Genomic DNA, 17,963 nt, shown 5'->3' on the forward strand with positions numbered 1-17,963 from the left:
GTGTGTGCTAAAAGCATAATTGTGAAGAAAATGCATTAGAGCAACACAGTAATATGAATGTATATCTTACCCTGCGTACGTTTCAAGCTCGGCCCAATTGTCGTGCAATCGTGACTGTTGACAGCAATTCGGTTCACCATCGAGGGCAGTTCCAGACATCGACAGTCAAAGATGTTTGTCGTCCAATCGAAATAGTAACTCGCATCTAAGGGCGGGACTATAATGACGTGTATAGTCCATATAAGGACTGATGAACGGCTGGAGGGAGGCGTGGCATGACAGAGCCTGCTACAATGTGTCCACTCATTGAACGTGGCTAGACAGTAAAGTATCTAAATAATGTGATTAGAATCATTCTTCACGTTTACGGGGAAATGGCTCACATCAGCTTACAATGTACTTTACCTGCAAAACATATCTTTTTGGGGAACGGGACACAATATCTTCTAGAACTACACATCTTTACAACATTGGCTTAACAACAGTGGCAACTTACATGACAGACATGTGCGTGGATTGTGTCTGTCAACTGCTTGGTGAAATGAACAAAACAAGATAGTAGCTACTTTATTGTCAGTACTTTATTGACACAAAACCACTCAATCACATACAATCAAATAAATAACAATATTTCATAACATATTATATACAAATAATACATTATTTTCCAGTGAGTGAGTGGGTATAATAATGATCATATGACACACACAGAATGTGTCAATTCAGTAACAATTCAGGACACTCTTGTGTAAGACTCTTATGTAACAATTCAGGAGACTCTTCAAATCAAAATCAAATCAAATCATGTATCTTATACATATACTCTTATGTATCTTGACTGTCAGTTTGTAGGGTAACATGTCATATGAATTCATTGCTCCACCCATGATTAAGCAGCAGCAAACATCTTCTTCCTGCCTTCCATGCCAGACATAGCATCCACATTCTTACGCCAGTCAGTCACCTCCTCTTTCTGTGGGGAGGTGACACACAAAATGACACGCGTGTGCCAGTTAACAACACAACGGTTGCACTTGGAACAGAAACAAATAGGTATCATAGAGGTTAATTCAGTTTTAAGTTTTTGCAAACTGAAAAGCATTTTTTGTTGTCTCCCGGGCCTTACCTTCTCCTCCTCCTTCTTCACAGTCTTCAGGGCGGCCTTAAAGTCCACAGACTCTTTCACCCTGGAGCCCAGCAGGGCTCCCAGCATGGCATCTGCTGACACTCTCACTCTCTTCAGATTAGGTCTCTTCATCTTGCCCTTCAGATCATAGATCTTCTGATTCAGATCCACTAGCTAAGGCAAAGATAGTGTATTAACTACATCAATATTGACTTGAACCATTTCATACACCTTCATCTCGTAGACCTTCTGAGACGTTTTCAATATATTAGCCAACACTAATATGTATACTAGCAAACAAAGGTTTGCTATTCTCATTGTGTAAAACGACACATTGTCAAATGCATCATATACATAACTTTCACTTTTAAAAGATCCATTGATGTGAAATGTAACAATAATTGAATTTGAGCAATAGCTACCTCTATATCATTTTTGGACACTTTTTGAAAAATGTCATACCGCTCTTCATCAACAACATCGATTTTTGAAGCCATTTCCTTAATAAGATTCTGTGGAAAGAAAAGTTGAATACTCAGTGGGTTTTACATTTATCCTTGCAACTCATAGAACCTGAATATATCTGACACAGTGTCCTCAAAGCTCTGAATATGTGTCTCTATTGTAGCACATACTCATAGTACCTGATTATGCCTCATAGTGCACTCATTGTACCTGAATGAACCTAAGTTAACCTAAATATATAACCATACAGTGTCCTCATCATACCTGAAGGTCCGGCACAGACAGGCCTGACAGCTTGAGAGGTGGGACTCTCTCAGCAAGAATTCTCACTCTCTCTTCTATCTTCTGCTCTTTATCAATGACCAGCATAGCCGCAGCCTTCTTCAGAAGTTTGGTCTGGGATACAGTAAGTTATGCATAATCACAACACAACATTTCACACAAGCTTAGCCTACTTGCCAATAAATGCCATTGATATCGACATATTCTATACAAGAAGGAGTCTTCTATGATTACTTGCATTATGAGATTTATGCTGACTTTTTATGTAATTTCTGATTCTGAGCTACTGTTAATGCATGACAATGACAATGACAATGAACTATCAAACTGCTTGTAAATGCTGCAATATATAATGTAGATTAACGATCTACAGGAAAACGGTGGCAAAATATTTGTTGTCTTTGTCTGTAACTCCACTTTGTAAACCATGGTTCAGTTCACACACAAAAACTACCTTCAAGAAAAGTCGGCGAGATGCAGAGATCTTTGGCTTGGGTTTCTGAAAAGAAAACACATTAAATGTTTCTAGAGCATGTTGATAACCAGCTTGATTTCACTATAATTTCCCATAAGGTTATAAGAGCCTCAGGACACCTAAATCCTAGTAAAAGTAGTAGTAGTAGTAGTAGTAGTAGTAGTAGTAGTAGTAGTAGTAGTAGTAGTAGTAGTAGTAGTAGTAGTAGTAGTAGTAGTAGTAGTAGTAGTAGTAGTAGTAGTAGTAGTAGTAGTAGTAGTAGTAGTAGTAGTAGTAGTAGTAGTAGTAGTAGTAGTAGTAGTAGTAGTAGTAGTAGTAGTAGTAGTAGTAGTAGTAGTAGTAGTAGTAGTAGTAGTAGTAGTAGTAGTAGTAGTAGTAGTAGTAGTAGTAGTAGTAGTAGTAGTAGTAGTAGTAGTAGTAGTAGTAGTAGTAGTAGTAGTAGTAGTAGTAGTAGTAGTAGTAGTAGTAGTAGTAGTAGTAGTAGTAGTAGTAGTAGTAGTAGTAGTAGCAGTAGCAGTAGTGGTACTATTCACATATCCCTTCCCAATTTGAACATACAAATGAACTTACCGCTGCCCTGAACCAACATCAGTCGATGTTGAAGTTAAAAAGAAACAGAGAAAGAGAGAATGGAAGGCACACACACAAATGTCATATTTATGTTCTTTTGCAGACTATTTACTTAATATTTTGACAGAAATGTGATAAAAGCGGGGGTACTTACGCTTCAGACATGGTTGCAGTTCTGTGTGGACCTTCTGTCATTTCACAATGTGAAAAAAAGCCAATTAAATCTCACAGGTAATCACAAGCTTTCTAAATAAGTTTTTTACATACTGTATTAGGAATTGTAATACTGTTTTCCACAGAGGGCAAAATGTACTTTAGCATCCTAAACATACTCTATGTTTGGGGTAACAGAAGATGGTTGTTTTGGTATGTGACAATATTAATCTTGTCTATGGTGAAGTAACAGTATGAGCTGAAAACGACAGATTCATTTTATATCTCACAAAAAATTATTTCAGGAAAGTTACTGTAGCAGAAATCTTATTTCTTGTCATCTATCAATTACACCTCTACTATTATTTTATTTTTTTAAATGTAGTGACATTGTAAACCAATCAGTTTCTATAGTAAAACAATTGCCACATGCATCAAATGTACAATTTCAATGCCACATTATTAAATATTAAATTAACCTGCTCGGTGACAGCAAGCTGCTGTCATTACAGAACAATCTCTTCCACAATCCCATTTACAGTGTCCTCCATCGAGGTGATGAATTTGCTGACAACTTACCTTTTAGGTGAAGAAAAACGACTTGTTGTCTTCGTGAGAGTAGAGTAGAAGGACAGAAAGTGGGTAGATATATAGATTCTGAAGCTCATGTGAGTGGCTCACTAAAATAGACTGGCTGTCCTCACCATTCTTGCTCTGAAATGCTGCACATCCCAAGGTCTGGTGTATGAACGTTCCTGCATGACTCTCCATCTGTGGCACTCCGAAGAAGGAGTGAGGGGTATTCACACACAGTAACCCATTGACCTGAGTTGTAGTTGCAAGGATAAGCATAATACATCATATTTGATACGCAATTAAGAGCATTTCAATTAAATGTGTATTTTTATTTTATTTTTCTAAGCCTTTAGTGAACCACGCTGTTTTACATAAAGTAAAGGTTTACAAATCCAAAGGACTATAATTACATATAGCTGACTATTCAGTGACTAGTTTTATAATTAGTAAAATGGAACTTTGTCAACATTGACCAAATGATGGTAGAATATCTTATCCAGAACAAATTAGCTATTCATTGAAAATATTTGTGAAGGATCCTGACGGTTTTTGCTTTCTTTAATGGAGCATATATTGTAATTAGAGAATTGCATTTAGCATTTCCATGATTCACATTTAAAGCATTTGGCAAGACAGCGGATAGCACATTATGATTTCACATAAGAAAAGTTCATTAAAGAACATATTTTTCTTTTATTGGTATTTACAGTTACATGTCCATATCAATGTCAGAGAATCAAACATTTTAAATACAAATCAAAACTGTTGATGGAGAACACTTTTCATTTGTCCAGTAGCTACATAACATTAGTTATGTGTGAGCCAATATTTTCTCCCATCTCAATTCAAAGCTTATACTGCCATCATCAGGCTGTTGAGGAGAACTGTACATCAAACAGGAGACAATGAGAAATGCTGAAACAACGTTTTTAATAGTGTGTTTGTTGTCACTCTTACAACTGTACACAGTCTTTGTAAATAAGGAAATGCATTTGCTCAAACACAAGAAGTATCCTCCATCATTTTTATCATACACACTACATTTTCTTCAACATTGTCATGAAGTAATTGAAATGTTCTAAAACGTCTTAAAGGTCTATTTCATGTACAAAACAAACTAACAGAATTGTTTACAAACCACTTCCAAACAATCTTCACTAGACATAATCTTGCCACTTTGTGTGATAATTCAGTTATCTCTTAAAATCTGTCTTGACACCTTCAGTCAATCTCCTTAAAATACACTTCTGCAGCATCTTCTTGTTATCTCCAACCAGCAAGTGTGTACTTGATTTTCATCTGCAAGTAATTTTGTATACCAAATAAACTCAGATCAAATGATGGTTTTTGTGTGAAATATTTCAACAAATGAGGAATTATCATTCTTATTTGAAATAACTAATTATACTTTTTATATATATAAATGTTATAATATATAATTTTTACCTCTCAATTTCCATCAAGCATCAAAGAGCTTCTTCCTACCCTCCATACCAGACATGGAATCCACATTCTTACGCCAGTCGACAACCTCAGTTTTCTGTGGGGGAACAAACATGTATAATTATCATTGTCTTCCTGCATAATTTGGCTCAGTTCATAGATTTCAACCATGATGATAGTCGCTAGATAACAGGTAAAATCAGACATCCTTACACAACATCGCCAACCTTACCTTCTCCTCCTCTTTCTTCACAGTCTTGAGGGCGGCCTTGAAGTCAATGGACTCCTTGTGCTTGGAGCCCAGCAGGACACTCAGCATGGCCTCAGCAGAGATCTTCACCCTCCTGAGATTGGGTTTCTTGAACTTGCTCTTCAGCTCAATGATCTTCATCATCATATCATTGATCTGGAACAGGGGACATTGCACATTTCAGGTAGTATAGTCCTACAGGCTCTGTCACCTCATTGACCCTTTTCCTCCAGTTGCACAGTACTACAATAACCTGGTACTATTCAATAGGGCTGTCATTAGTATTGACACTTGCTCATTTAACAGCCACCTGGGGGCAGTCTTTGGACAGTATTAGCTTTAAACGTTGCAGTCAGAGAAGGTGCAATGGAGTGGGACTATGATTAATATGTTAAAGATAGTTAACGCCATATTGCACACATTAATGCTATCAAACAGCTCACTAAAGAATCTTACAGATGTTGGGTTGTTTTCTGTAATGTTCCATAACACATTGTTGTTATTATCTCCTAGATCGTCTCTTACCTCTTTTTCATTTTTGGACACCTTGGAATCAATATCATATCGTTCCTCATCTACAACATCAATCTTATGATGCAAATCTTTGCATAGATCCTGTCAAAAGAACATAAATGAAAGATAGTGAATTTAAAATGTTCTGTTTAATACACTCTCTGTGAGGATTTAACATAGGATGAAGATGACAACAATGTTATGACCGTGTTCATTTCAACATCCGAGTACCTGCAGCTCTTGTACAGACAAACCAGACAGTTTGAGAGGAGGAACTCTCTCACTCAGAGTATCTTCCCTCTCTTTTATCTTGTCCTCCCTCTCAACAATCAACATGTCGGCAGCCACTGTAAGCAACCTCATCTATAGGGAATGAGTGGAAACATCAGAAAGGAGTGTACTAAAAACTGTGAAAAGGTCAAAGGGTCGGGAGCTATATCATGAATATTATATATTGCATGCATTCTGTTCTGTGTACTGTATCTCAATTCTAGCAACCATGCAATGTTTACCTTTAACCCCAGCCTTCTTGAGGAGGAGATCTTAGACTTTGGAACATTTGGCTTCTGGAATAATGATTATGACAAATGAAAGACATAGGTTTATGGCCTGCTATAATCATCAATTGTATGATATGTTGGATCTTTTGTGGCCAAAGGTAAAACCACTCACCGGTCTATTTCAGCACAAAATGGCAGAGGAAAAAAAAGAGCACATTTTTAAACATAACTATATATTAAATATGAAGATATTTTGGTTAATCTTTCAAATGCACACATGAATACGCCTACTTACGCATCTGCCATGGTTGCGTTCCTTTACTAACCCTGACATTTTAAGAAAAACAATGTGTTAGCATTTTATCCCATTAGACAGTCTGCAGTTAAAATTACTTTGAGTTGTAAATCTAATTGCAAATAGTGTACACACTTTACTCTCTCACACATGTAATTAAACTGTCTGTTTAGGATTGATGGCTGGCATCAGCCTGTCACCTACTCAATGCATACAGTATATTGGCTATGCTATGTGATTTATTGTCTACACCTGCTAAACCCCATGTCCAATAAGGTAGTCTAAAAGAGACCTCAACTCATACTTGAAGATATAAGTTATGACTTTAATGTAGGATGTGGATGTAAGCCAAAAAAGGGGCTGTATTTGAAGCCCACATACAGTGTGTGAATGTTTGATGTAATTAACCCTTTGAATTTTAAATTGGAAGGGCAAGGGCATAACATAACATCTAAATACTGTACTCCTACTGTATGCATCTTCCCATGCCAATAAATTGCTATTTCATAGCCATCATATTTTTATTAATTACAATTTCACACACTTTTTCTTTTTGTCCACAATTTAAAAATGGGGAGGGAAAGTACTGTACTAAATTAGATTTTAAATGATTATTTTAGAATATATTTGACGTTTACATTGAATGAAGAAAATGTAAAACTGAATGAATTATTACAATGTTATCCTATGGGATGAAAAGAAGCATCCGCACACTCAAAACATTTTATTGCGCAAGCTTTCGGTCGTTCATAGACCTTCTTCAGGCATACATATTAAAATATTATCCTAAAACTCTCCAGGTTAGTGCCCTGATATTTCTCAACATAACTGACAAGTCTCAACATACATTAGGTGGTGATATGAATGCACAGCTAAGGGTTATGCATCAACAACATTTCTATTGCTCTGTGTTTGCATTGCTCTATGTTTGCATTGTTCTGCTTATCATACCTGCATTCCAGTCATACTTAACATTATTATCTAATCCACAAAGTTAATGAAATATTAGATATCAAATCTGGCCATTCAAATCAAGCCAAAATGGTCATTAAGACATACCTTTAAAATGAAGACAAAGCTGAGAGGATGAGCTGCAGCAAGCTGAGAGAAGATAGGGGAAATATCATTTAAATTTATAGTTTCTATCCCCCATGTGAATGGCTCACTAAAATAGACCCCTGTGCCATTCTCCCTCTGGTGGTGACATTTACTGTTGTACATAGCATCCACACATTGTTCAGGCAGGAACGTGTTGTAATAAAACAACTTTAACTGACGGTCATTTGGGCGTACACATGGTTTTGATGCCACCCGTTGGAGGCAGGTGACATGAAGCATTTATTGCCGTGACCCATCATCCATTTTAGGCCAAGAAGTCAGTGTCATACATTCACCGTTAACTTTATGTTATAATCTTGCTGTCCACCTCTTTCAATTTCAAGTTTCAAGTCTTACTTTTGAATAGATGTTTGAAGAATCTACGTAAGAGAACAGAAGTCCCACAAAACTCGAAGGACATTAAGCAACTCTGATTCACAGAGAACAATAGTGCGCAGTGCATATCTGAGCCAAAGGTCTCTGGCCATACCAGAGGTGTTCCATCTCACGGCATCTAATATTAGCACTGGGCTGGACCAATAAGATGCTGTGCAGTGGATGGGCTTGTATTTTACTTTAGTATTTGATTGATTCTATGCATCTTTTCATTAGATAGTAGTAATAGTCATTCATTTTCAATAGATAATAGAAAAATCATAATAAGATGTAGAAGCCCATAACCAGTTCTGTTTGACGCCAATGGCAGGACTAGTATCCTGTGTGAATCACTGTGATAAGTTGTGATGTGTAATGAGTAATTACATTAAGTAGTGTTGCTGGAACATCAGAGATCCACCTCGGAGCTGAGAACAAAGCAATGTCAATCATAGTTGTTTAGTGCTTTATTTTGGGATTTAGAATAACAGGGACAGGTGTTAGTCAGTGTTGATGCTGTGTAAACTGATCCAGCGGAACTAATCATTCCCAATCATCAGGGTCAGTCATGTCTGCGTGGAAATTAGTTTCCACATTGGGAAAAATTACATCAGCATAGTGTTCATGGATTCTATTGAAGGACATGGATTACTTGAAAATTACCACTCTATTTTTATAAAGCTCATCAGCTGGTGATCATAATTTATCTGTGATAAAACTCATGTTTTATATTGTTTTTGCCAGTGCCATTCTTGAGAGATCAGATGTGTATGAATCATTTATTCTCAAGAAGAGTGTGAAACACTTCTACATGGCCATTGTCATTCACAATTGTCCTTTAGACTGTCACAATTACTGTCCTTCTGTCTCTCAGAAACTTGAGGTTGAGCCAGTCTCTTCAGTTATGTTAGTGATGGAATGGTGTCCTCAACTGACCTGGGTCAGGCAGGCTGCTTTGGGTACACTTCTGAGACTTGGAGCGACCTTAACCCCATGACCTGTTGTATGTTTAGAAAGGTAATTGAGCCATTGGTGTCACTTTTCAACTGTTCTGACTGTTATCTCAGGTGCTATCCCGAAGGTTTGGAAGACAGCCCATGTGCTCCCTCTCCATAAAGATGGTGATCTCTCTGACGTAGATAACTACTAGTACCAGCACCAAAGTAGTAGTGCTAGTAGCACCAAATATCCAAGTTATCTTGCCTTTCCAAAGTATTAGAATCCCTGGTCAACTCCCAACTAAGAACCTTTTTATCTTCCCATTCTATTCTAAATGTGCAGCGATCTGGCTTTAGACCTGGTAGCACAGTCTCAACGGCAGATTTCTGCATATGTACTTTAGGTGGTGCATATTGAACGTGTCCCCGCTTATAAAAACCTGGGCATTTGGTTTGACAAAGACTTGACATTCAGAAAATATACAGCGGAGCTTGTTAAAAAGCTAAGATATAAGATGGGCTTCTTTTATAGGAATGGATCGGGGGAAACATATCTACAGCTCTGGAAAAAATTAAGAGACCACTCCAAACCTTTCTTAAATTAGCATCTCTACATGTATGGCAGCCATTCCATTCCAATGTCTGTTGACCACTGCTGTGGTCATCACTATCCTCTTGCAATATGACCAGCTGGATGGCAAGAACAGTGCTAGTAGTACCTCAAAAGTAATTGGATAAAAATAACTAGTGATCATGCCAAAAGAGCTGAAAAGAAAAGTTTTCAGTGAGGAAAAGAAGGGTTCAATTCTGGCTTTACTGGCAGAGGGACACAGTGAGTGTCAGGTTGCTTCCATCCGTAAAAATGTAAAACGTCAGTTCATAAGAACACGGTCAAGCAGCAGACATTTGGGACAACAGAGCTACAGATCGGCAGGCGGTGAAAATGACTCTCCACTGACCGGGATGATCGCCAACTTATCCGAAAGTCACTCCACAACCGTAAGATGACATCAAGTAAAAAAGGAATGGCAAACGGCAGCTGGGATGAAGTGCACGGCGAGGAGTGTTTGAAACAGACTCCTAGGGGCAGGGATGAAGTTGTGCAAAGATAGAGAAAAGCCCTTCATCAACGAGAAGCAAAGAAGTGCCAGGCTGAGGTTTGCAAAAGACCATAAGGATTGGACCCTAGAGGACTGGAGTAAGGTCGTCTTCTTTGATGAGTCAAACTTTCAGCTTTGCCCAACACCTGGTCATCTAATGGTTAGACGTAGACCTGGAGAGGCCTACAAGCCAAAGTATCTCACACCCACTTTGAAATTTGGTGGAGGATCGGTGATGATTTGGGGGACGCATGAATCAAACCACATACAAGGTTGTCCTGGAAGAAAACTTGCTTCCTTCTTCTCTGACAATGTTCCCCAACCTTATTGCACAGGTGAGCCTTAAGGGCTCTGCACACAGCGTGCGATTTCTGTTGCGCGTCAACGTTCCATTTTGAAGTTTGAATGGAAGTCTATGAGAACATACAACAGAAATTGCATCGCACGCTGTGTGCATTGGGATGCGATGTTTTATGATTTTCTCATAGACTTCCATTCAAACTTCAAAATGGAACGTTGACGCGCAACAGAAATCGCACGCTGTGTGCAGAGCCCTTTAAGGTCACAATAAAAGGCCACTCAAAAAAAAACTCGCGACATCTGTGGCATTGTAATTACATCTGTGGCATTGTAATAAAATAGTGTGATAAAACTGCACATCTTAGAATGGCCTTTTATTCTGACCTGCCTACGGGCACATCTGTGCAATAATCATGCTGTTTAATCAGCGTCTGGATATGCCACACCTGTCAGGTGGATGGATTATCTCGGCAAAGGAGAAGTGCTCACAAAAATTCAAGCAATTTGAGAGAAATAGGCCTTTTGTATAAATAGAAAAGGTCTTAGGCCCTTGATTTCAACTCATGAAAAATTGAAGTGTTGAATTAATTTGAAAATATATTTTTGTTCAATGTATATACAGTATATGATTGTAAACTGTTAATGCAGGGCTCCCTTATAAAATAAATCTTGGTCTCAATGGGACGCTTATGTCTGCTTTGATTTATGAACATTGTTAAATGTTACGTCTAACTCTGTTGAGGGAGTTAAGAGCCCTTTTAAGTTTCAACACTCACTATCCATGTGAATGCACTTCAGCTAGTTGATCCCTGTTGCCTTATTGCACACATACAGTACTTTTACTGCAGTATTTGATGATACCTTGAGAAAGAAGAAGTAATCAAAAAAGTGCCTCAAAGAGTCAATTATTTTAATTGAAAAGAGGTATTTATTATCATTATTGACACTGTCCAGCTCACAACAACTGAATAGATTACAGCAAAAAACTGTATTAAAAAACACAATTTAAAGTAAGTGAAAGTACATAAAGAGGCATGAAAGGATTTGTGAATAGCTATTGACACGGTAGGTATTGATAGGTATGGACAAACTACTACTGATATCTATTGTCAAGCATCAAATAGCTTCTTCCTGCCCTCCATACCAGACATGGATTCCACGTTCTTACGCCAGTCGATAACCTCTTCTTTCTGTGAAAGAATCATGAAAGAATCATTCTCAACAAAGTACAGGATTACAGAGATTAACAGCAAAACTGCTTTCTTTGACCAAGAGGACCAATACACAGTACTGGATTGGGACATGCTATACCCTTACCTTCTCCTCCTCCTTCTTCACAGTCTTCAGGTTGGCCTTGAAGTCCACAGACTCTTTTACCCTGGAGCCCAGCAGTGCTCCCAGCATGGCGTCTGCTGAGATCTTCACCCTCTTCAGGGCAGGTCTCTTCACTTTGCCTTTCAGCTCAATGATCTTCTGAGACAGATTCTCAACCTTAGGCAAACATTGTGTATTAAAAACAAATACTACATAAATATTAACTTTTAACACAGGTCTGGTGAATGGCATGGGAACGAAATGTGAATAAGTACCTCTTGGTCATTCTTGGTCGCCTTGGTAACGATGTCATAGCGTTCCTCATCTACAACATCTATCTTATGGTGCAGTTCTTTACAAAGGGCCTGTGAGGAGGGGAGATTGAAGGACAGGCAGAGCACTGCATCACATCCACAGAACAACACTGCTTTCAGTAGAAAGGCCTTTCAGAGAGAAGTCTAGTTTTATCAGACAGATTTGAAGAAGCATACTTTGTGCTGATTGGGTAAATAATAATAAATAAATAAATATCAAAACCAACATCAGGCATTTCATATAGAAAAACATAACAAACCATGTTCTTGAGTGAACATTCTTTCTTTTTTTTCACAATTATTTTATTTTAATTTTTATTTGTTTTACTACCTCTGTGACCAGCACATACCTGAAGTTCCTGCAAAGACAAGCCAGACAGCTTGAGTGACGGGACTCTCTCACTCAGAGTGTTCTCTCTCTCCAGCCTCTTCTCCTCCTTGTCTGCAACCAACATCGCTCCTGCTTTTTTCAGCAGTTTGGTCTGATATACACATAGACATGGGGAATGAATATGTCATACGACATGGGGAATTAATAAGTCAAGTGTTTGTGGGCATTATTAGAGAAAAGGGAAAACAATACCTTTAAAGCCAATCTGCGGGATGCAGAAATCTTCGACTTTCTCTACAGGAACGAACAGTCCATAGTGTTTAATCAAGATATCAACAGTGGCCCAATGCGTACTTACAATTGAGTGGTTGTAAAAACATACACAGCATAGTTAGCCAACAAGTTTAATATTACTGAATTACTTCACAGTATGTAATGCTCAGTGTATTGTGTGACTTTTTGGATTTAAATTCAAATCATAGTCCATATCAATAATACAATTTAAAAGATGTCTAATTCACTTACCGGTCTATGAGGAGAATTTGGTCATGGAAAAAAACAAAAAACAATTGAACAAGGAGTTGAAAACTTTGAATACCTTGTAAAGGTATGAACAGCTATGATTTCCTCAACAAAATAAAACACATTAATTATACTCACGCCTCAGACATGTTGGGTTATCCTTTGTTTCCTGAAAGAGCCAAATGTTCTTAATTAACACAAGACTTAACTTAACCATATATACACCCGAGACAATTAAGTAGATGTTATGGTTAATCTCTAGAAAATTGACAAAAGCATCTTCTTTGTTCACCAACAAAAGCCAACAAAAGCATCAACATTTGTTTTAGCCTCAAAACGCCACATATTTAAATAGTATATACTGTATTTCAACTGGTTTGGTGAACGCCAGCTGAAACAAAAGATTTAAATTAGACATGGTAGACATGATATGGTACCATGCAGATACCAAGCCTTTAAATTAACCACAGTACATGTACTACAAATCATTCAAATAAATTAACATACAAATATTTTGAAAGACATCAATCTAACCCTATGTAATTCAGAAATATCTACTCAGTTATATTTTAATCAAATATCTGTCTTACTATGTCTGTAAAATATATACAATTACAAAGGTTATCAAGATGGGAAAATAATGTTATTGAATACCTCAGAATATGAAACTGTAAAACCGCATGATCTATAACCATAGATGAGTGCACACACAGAGTCTGTCATACTGTATTTCATTTAGTAATGTCTTATATTAAAGAGTGTGCCAAATTCATCTGTGTAGGTTCCATAACCCATATAATATAAATCAAATACATACATACATGAATAAAACCATACCGTTTTTCTCTTCAGAAAAGAGAGTGAGAGAGTTCAGAGTGAGTTGTGCCTGGCATCACTAGGGGACAAGAAAACCATTTTTATATGAGTTCCATGGCCTTTTGTGAATGGCTCACTAAAATAGACCCTCTGGCCATGATCCTTGTGTCCTGACGACCTGTATATAGCAGCCAAACACTACTGCATATGCATCCCCCAATGCAGGTCTCCCACTACCTCGACCTTCGACCTTAGACATGGGGAGAGGGAAGCTTGCCAAACACATGTTGAGAGGGATTTGTTCTCTAATGTATGTTTTTAAAAAGGAAACAGAAGGAATCATGGCTATTATTTCCATGTGGAAGAGGAGAAAATACACCATACTGGCAATTAAAACTGGAAACAAACTATTACCTAATGATTTGGATGAAAAGCCACCAGGGGATATTTATTTTGGTTTCAAACAGGTGCAAAATACATACCATAAAAAACGCAATGTTGAGTCAGTGCCTCAAATTAAGAGACAAATGTCATAGCGGGACCAAGTAATTTGATTGGACAAGAGGCATTCCATCCATCAGATTTCCAGAGCAAATTTACAAACTCAGCCAGTGACAGCTATTATGATGCAATAGGCCTATTATGATGTCATCAATAATTAAAAAGAACATCATAGCTGTTGCATTCTAAAAAAAACAGGTCATTTCAGAGCATCGCCTCTTGAGAACTATCGCCTCTTGCTTTTACAGTATAGAAAGTTGACTTTATGAGAAGACTCACATAACGTGATCAGATGAATCAAACCCAAAGTGACCCAAATGCCCCCCAAGGGCATGAAGGTCTGAAGGAAGACAATGAGAACAAGGGAAAGAAGAAAACAAATGCATTTTTTGCATTTTTTAAGCTGGCTGCCCTCCTCACTTGCTGTGGAGGATGTTTTGGAAAGAGAAAGGAAAGACGACACTCCGACTGAACTGATATGCCTAACGCAAATGATAACCACAGCAGACCTACCTCTGGACGAAACCACAGCAGACCTACCTCTGGACGAAACCACAGCAGACCTACCTCTGGACCAAACCACAGCAGACCTACCTCTGGACCAAACCACAGCAGACCTACCTCTGGACGAAAGACAAAAGGTCACTCACCAGACCCAAGAGACCCTGGCAACAAGCAAATGACAACTGGTAAAGAAAAAGAAAGCAAGGGCAGTGGTCAAGTCATACCTGAAAGGTCTAAAGGCAGCCGACCTTCTTCAGCTCAACAGACTCTGGAAAAAGGTTGTGAGCTGACCACAACACAAGACCCTACCCTGCATCCACCTACTACGACTCAAAGCTCTTGCACAAGCTCACGTTCGCGGACCTCCCTGAGAAGCATTAAAAGCCGTCAGGATGCTACAGTGGACTGGCAGCTGCCAGGTGTCCCTACCTCATCTCTGTCAGAGGAGGAGAAAGGGAGGAGACCAGTGAGCAGAACATCAGCGAGCAGCTCTGACCGTGAGCAGGAGACTAAAGAGGAAAAGAGCACACCAGACAACAATGGATCTGGCAAGGATGATGACTGCAGACATGACAGCCCTACCAGCATATACGGACTGAACGCAACCACTGGTGACCACAGCTGTTCCAGAGGAGTGACACCAGAGTGTCAGCAGTTCATTACCGAGGTCCTGGACACCACTAAGGAGGAGATGTTGAAGGAAGACGAAGACGAAGATAACCTTCTTTATGATTGAGAATGTGTTGATCTCTCATACCTCAAATGTCATAACCATTAAATATATTCATGCATTCATCTTCAAAGTATTTTTGTGTTCATTTGAATGTCGGGTGGGAAATGCGACATGAACACATTTTCATGAATATGAATATGATATCCTAATTATAGTCCTAATATTAAACTACTGTAGCCTATTATAAACCACCAAATGCATTTGGAGAAATCTGATTCCAGTAGGCCTACCCTAGTATTCTGAAGAGCATCACATCTGTGTGCATTACATTTTACAACAGAGTGCAATTCTCAGTAGATAAGAGAAACTTCACATGTTTAATAGTGGCATTACAGTGCGTTGAACATGTACAATACTGTACATTGACATATGTTTTCATCAAACAAAGAAAGAGCTTTGAAACATTCAGACAAACACACCAGTCGACTCCAGATCTGTGCATCAAATTAATGTGCACTCTCTTAATATAATTTTAAGTCATCAACTAAAGGATAAAACGCATCAGATACTGTACAGTTCACATTGTCACATTCATGTGCATATTAAGATGATATTAGTGAGAGTTATCAGTCCACCACCTATAGAACTACAGACTTAAATAAATCATGAACATATTCAACACTGTCATGGCAAACCCCCTAATACATAGAGTACATTTGTCAAATTGACATGGATGATATGATTTGTTCTTCAATTAATTTAACTTTAACATACAATGAATCTCTCTTCAGAGACTTCCTCTCTCTGTCTTGCAGGCGTGCCATAGCCCTCTTAGCCAGGTTGAAACATGGATCTATAATAAGATAGAAGCAAGAAAAGAACAAAAATATAATTGTTGCACTGTTTTAGAATTCAAAAGGAACTTTGCATGGTTCTATAATGGAGCATTGTTAATTAGGAATACTTTTTTTATTGCCCAGCGTCAAAGAGCTTCTTCCTGCCTTCCATTCCAGACATGGCTTCCACATTCTTACGCCAGTCAGTCACCTCCTCTTTCTGTGGAGACCGATGTGTTTTGTGGGACAATGACACTGTTCAGATCACTTTTCAGAGATTAATATACTTATGAGGAACAAACAATTGACCTTTTAGGCCTTTACAAGCCTTACCTCCTCCTCCTTCTTGACTGTCTTCAGGTTGGCCTTGAAGTCGGCCTTCATGAGTTTAGTGGTGTCGGTCAGAGCGCCGAGCACGTCATCTGGAGACTTCTTCACCCTCTTCAGGTTGGGCCTCTTTTTCATCCCCTTCATCTCATCAATCTTCTGAGTCAGAGTCTGAATCTACAACATGGCCAACATGTGTCCACCATTTAGTTAAGGGATAGCTCACTATTTTACATCTTATAGTCAGATGGTTCTTACCTTGAAAGTAGTCTATGGGCTGGGAGAAACTGCAATCCAAGGTTCCGAGTTCCTATTCATTGCAGCTAACTTTATCCATTACTACAACTCAGAACCATGGATTACATTTCCCCTGGCCCATAGACTACTTTCAAAGTAAGGAACCACCTGAAAAATAGTGAACTATCCCTTTAATAACTAATTCAAACTTATATTGTGCTAAATACCCCCACAGAAAACATGAAACAGGAGCATAAAAGTGTGTATTCCTGAAGAGATCGCCTATTGAAAAGGACCTACGCTCATGGCCTAACCCCTTGTTTATGGTATACTGTCTGCTGGTTTTACTGCTACACTGGACAGGTTTAATGTTGTGTGGACATTCTTTTCAAGTTTCAAGTTTATTGGTACATCCCATTATTCAAGTATAAGAGAGTAAAACTCTTACATTCTGTGTGGAAATTCTAGAATAGATAGAATACCTCTTTCTCATTTTTGGACACCTTAACATCCATGTCGTATCTTGCCTCATCTATGATATCAATCTTGCGGTGTAGATCTTTACAAAGTTCCTACAAGAATAGGATATCATGTCAGTCTTTCAATCATATCACAAATGAACTAAGGCGCTAGAAAATTTGGGGCAAAATACATTTGAACAGCTGATACAGTACCTGGAGCTCCTGAACAGACAGACCAGACAGTTTGAGTGGTGGGACTCTCTCATTTAGGGCGTTGCCTCTATCACGTTTCCTCTCCTCATACTCAGCCACCAGCATCGACCCTGCCTTTTTCAGTAGCTTGGTCTAGCATAAGACAACACAAATAGTTCATCACTAATTGTGGCCTTTGGTAGACAGGTATACAAAGTACTTTATCTGCCTATTTACGTATTATAATTCATTCTTAGGCATTAGTATGAGTGGCTGTCTCCATTCTAAATTGTACCAACTTGTGATTGTCCTCTTTCTAAATCAGAAGCAGTATTCTCACAGGCTGTGAGCACAAGAATCTGAGCCATTCTGTGGAGCCGGTCATGCTAGTCTCACAGAGAGGGTTGAGAGGGAGGCTTACTGTACCTTTAAGTGCAGTCGGCGTGTTGCAGAATACTTTGGCTTTTTCTGAAAGA

The 17,963-nt window shown here is 38.4% G+C and overlaps 4 protein-coding genes across 4 annotated transcripts; all 4 read right to left on the reverse strand.

Moving 5' to 3' along the window:
• Nucleotides 1–889: 889 nt before the first annotated feature.
• LOC308170389 (troponin I, slow skeletal muscle-like) lies at nucleotides 890–6,398 on the reverse strand (the record flags this gene model as incomplete). The annotated part of the gene is made up of 5 exons (XM_080545177.1): nucleotides 6,366–6,398; nucleotides 1,856–1,987; nucleotides 1,549–1,638; nucleotides 1,127–1,300; nucleotides 890–973 (listed from the first exon to the last, which is right to left on the reverse strand). The coding sequence occupies exons 2-5, from the start codon at nucleotides 1,958–1,960 to the stop codon at nucleotides 890–892; spliced, it is 453 nt and encodes a 150-aa protein (XP_080401303.1). The 5' UTR covers nucleotides 1,961–1,987; nucleotides 6,366–6,398.
• LOC308169955 (troponin I, slow skeletal muscle-like) lies at nucleotides 5,107–6,659 on the reverse strand (the record flags this gene model as incomplete). The annotated part of the gene is made up of 6 exons (XM_080544687.1): nucleotides 5,107–5,187; nucleotides 5,323–5,496; nucleotides 5,866–5,955; nucleotides 6,085–6,216; nucleotides 6,526–6,529; nucleotides 6,649–6,659. 6 exons carry the CDS (start codon nucleotides 6,657–6,659, stop codon nucleotides 5,107–5,109), a joined length of 492 nt encoding a protein of 163 aa, XP_080400813.1.
• Nucleotides 6,660–11,568: 4,909 nt separating this feature from the next.
• LOC308169957 (troponin I, slow skeletal muscle-like) lies at nucleotides 11,569–13,089 on the reverse strand (the record flags this gene model as incomplete). Its single annotated transcript, XM_080544689.1, has 7 exons — nucleotides 11,569–11,649; nucleotides 11,777–11,950; nucleotides 12,049–12,138; nucleotides 12,438–12,569; nucleotides 12,671–12,712; nucleotides 12,944–12,947; nucleotides 13,079–13,089. 7 exons carry the CDS (start codon nucleotides 13,087–13,089, stop codon nucleotides 11,569–11,571), a joined length of 534 nt encoding a protein of 177 aa, XP_080400815.1.
• Nucleotides 13,090–16,403: 3,314 nt separating this feature from the next.
• LOC308170388 (troponin I, slow skeletal muscle-like) lies at nucleotides 16,404–17,949 on the reverse strand (the record flags this gene model as incomplete). Its single annotated transcript, XM_080545176.1, has 5 exons — nucleotides 17,914–17,949; nucleotides 17,509–17,640; nucleotides 17,317–17,406; nucleotides 16,604–16,774; nucleotides 16,404–16,490 (listed from the first exon to the last, which is right to left on the reverse strand). The coding sequence occupies exons 2-5, from the start codon at nucleotides 17,611–17,613 to the stop codon at nucleotides 16,404–16,406; spliced, it is 453 nt and encodes a 150-aa protein (XP_080401302.1). The 5' UTR covers nucleotides 17,614–17,640; nucleotides 17,914–17,949.
• Nucleotides 17,950–17,963: the final 14 nt, after the last annotated feature.

This window comes from Nansenia antarctica (assembly GCF_963989245.1).
Source record: "Nansenia antarctica genome assembly, chromosome: 14".
In the NCBI taxonomy this organism is placed as follows: Eukaryota; Metazoa; Chordata; class Actinopteri; order Argentiniformes; family Microstomatidae; genus Nansenia; species Nansenia antarctica.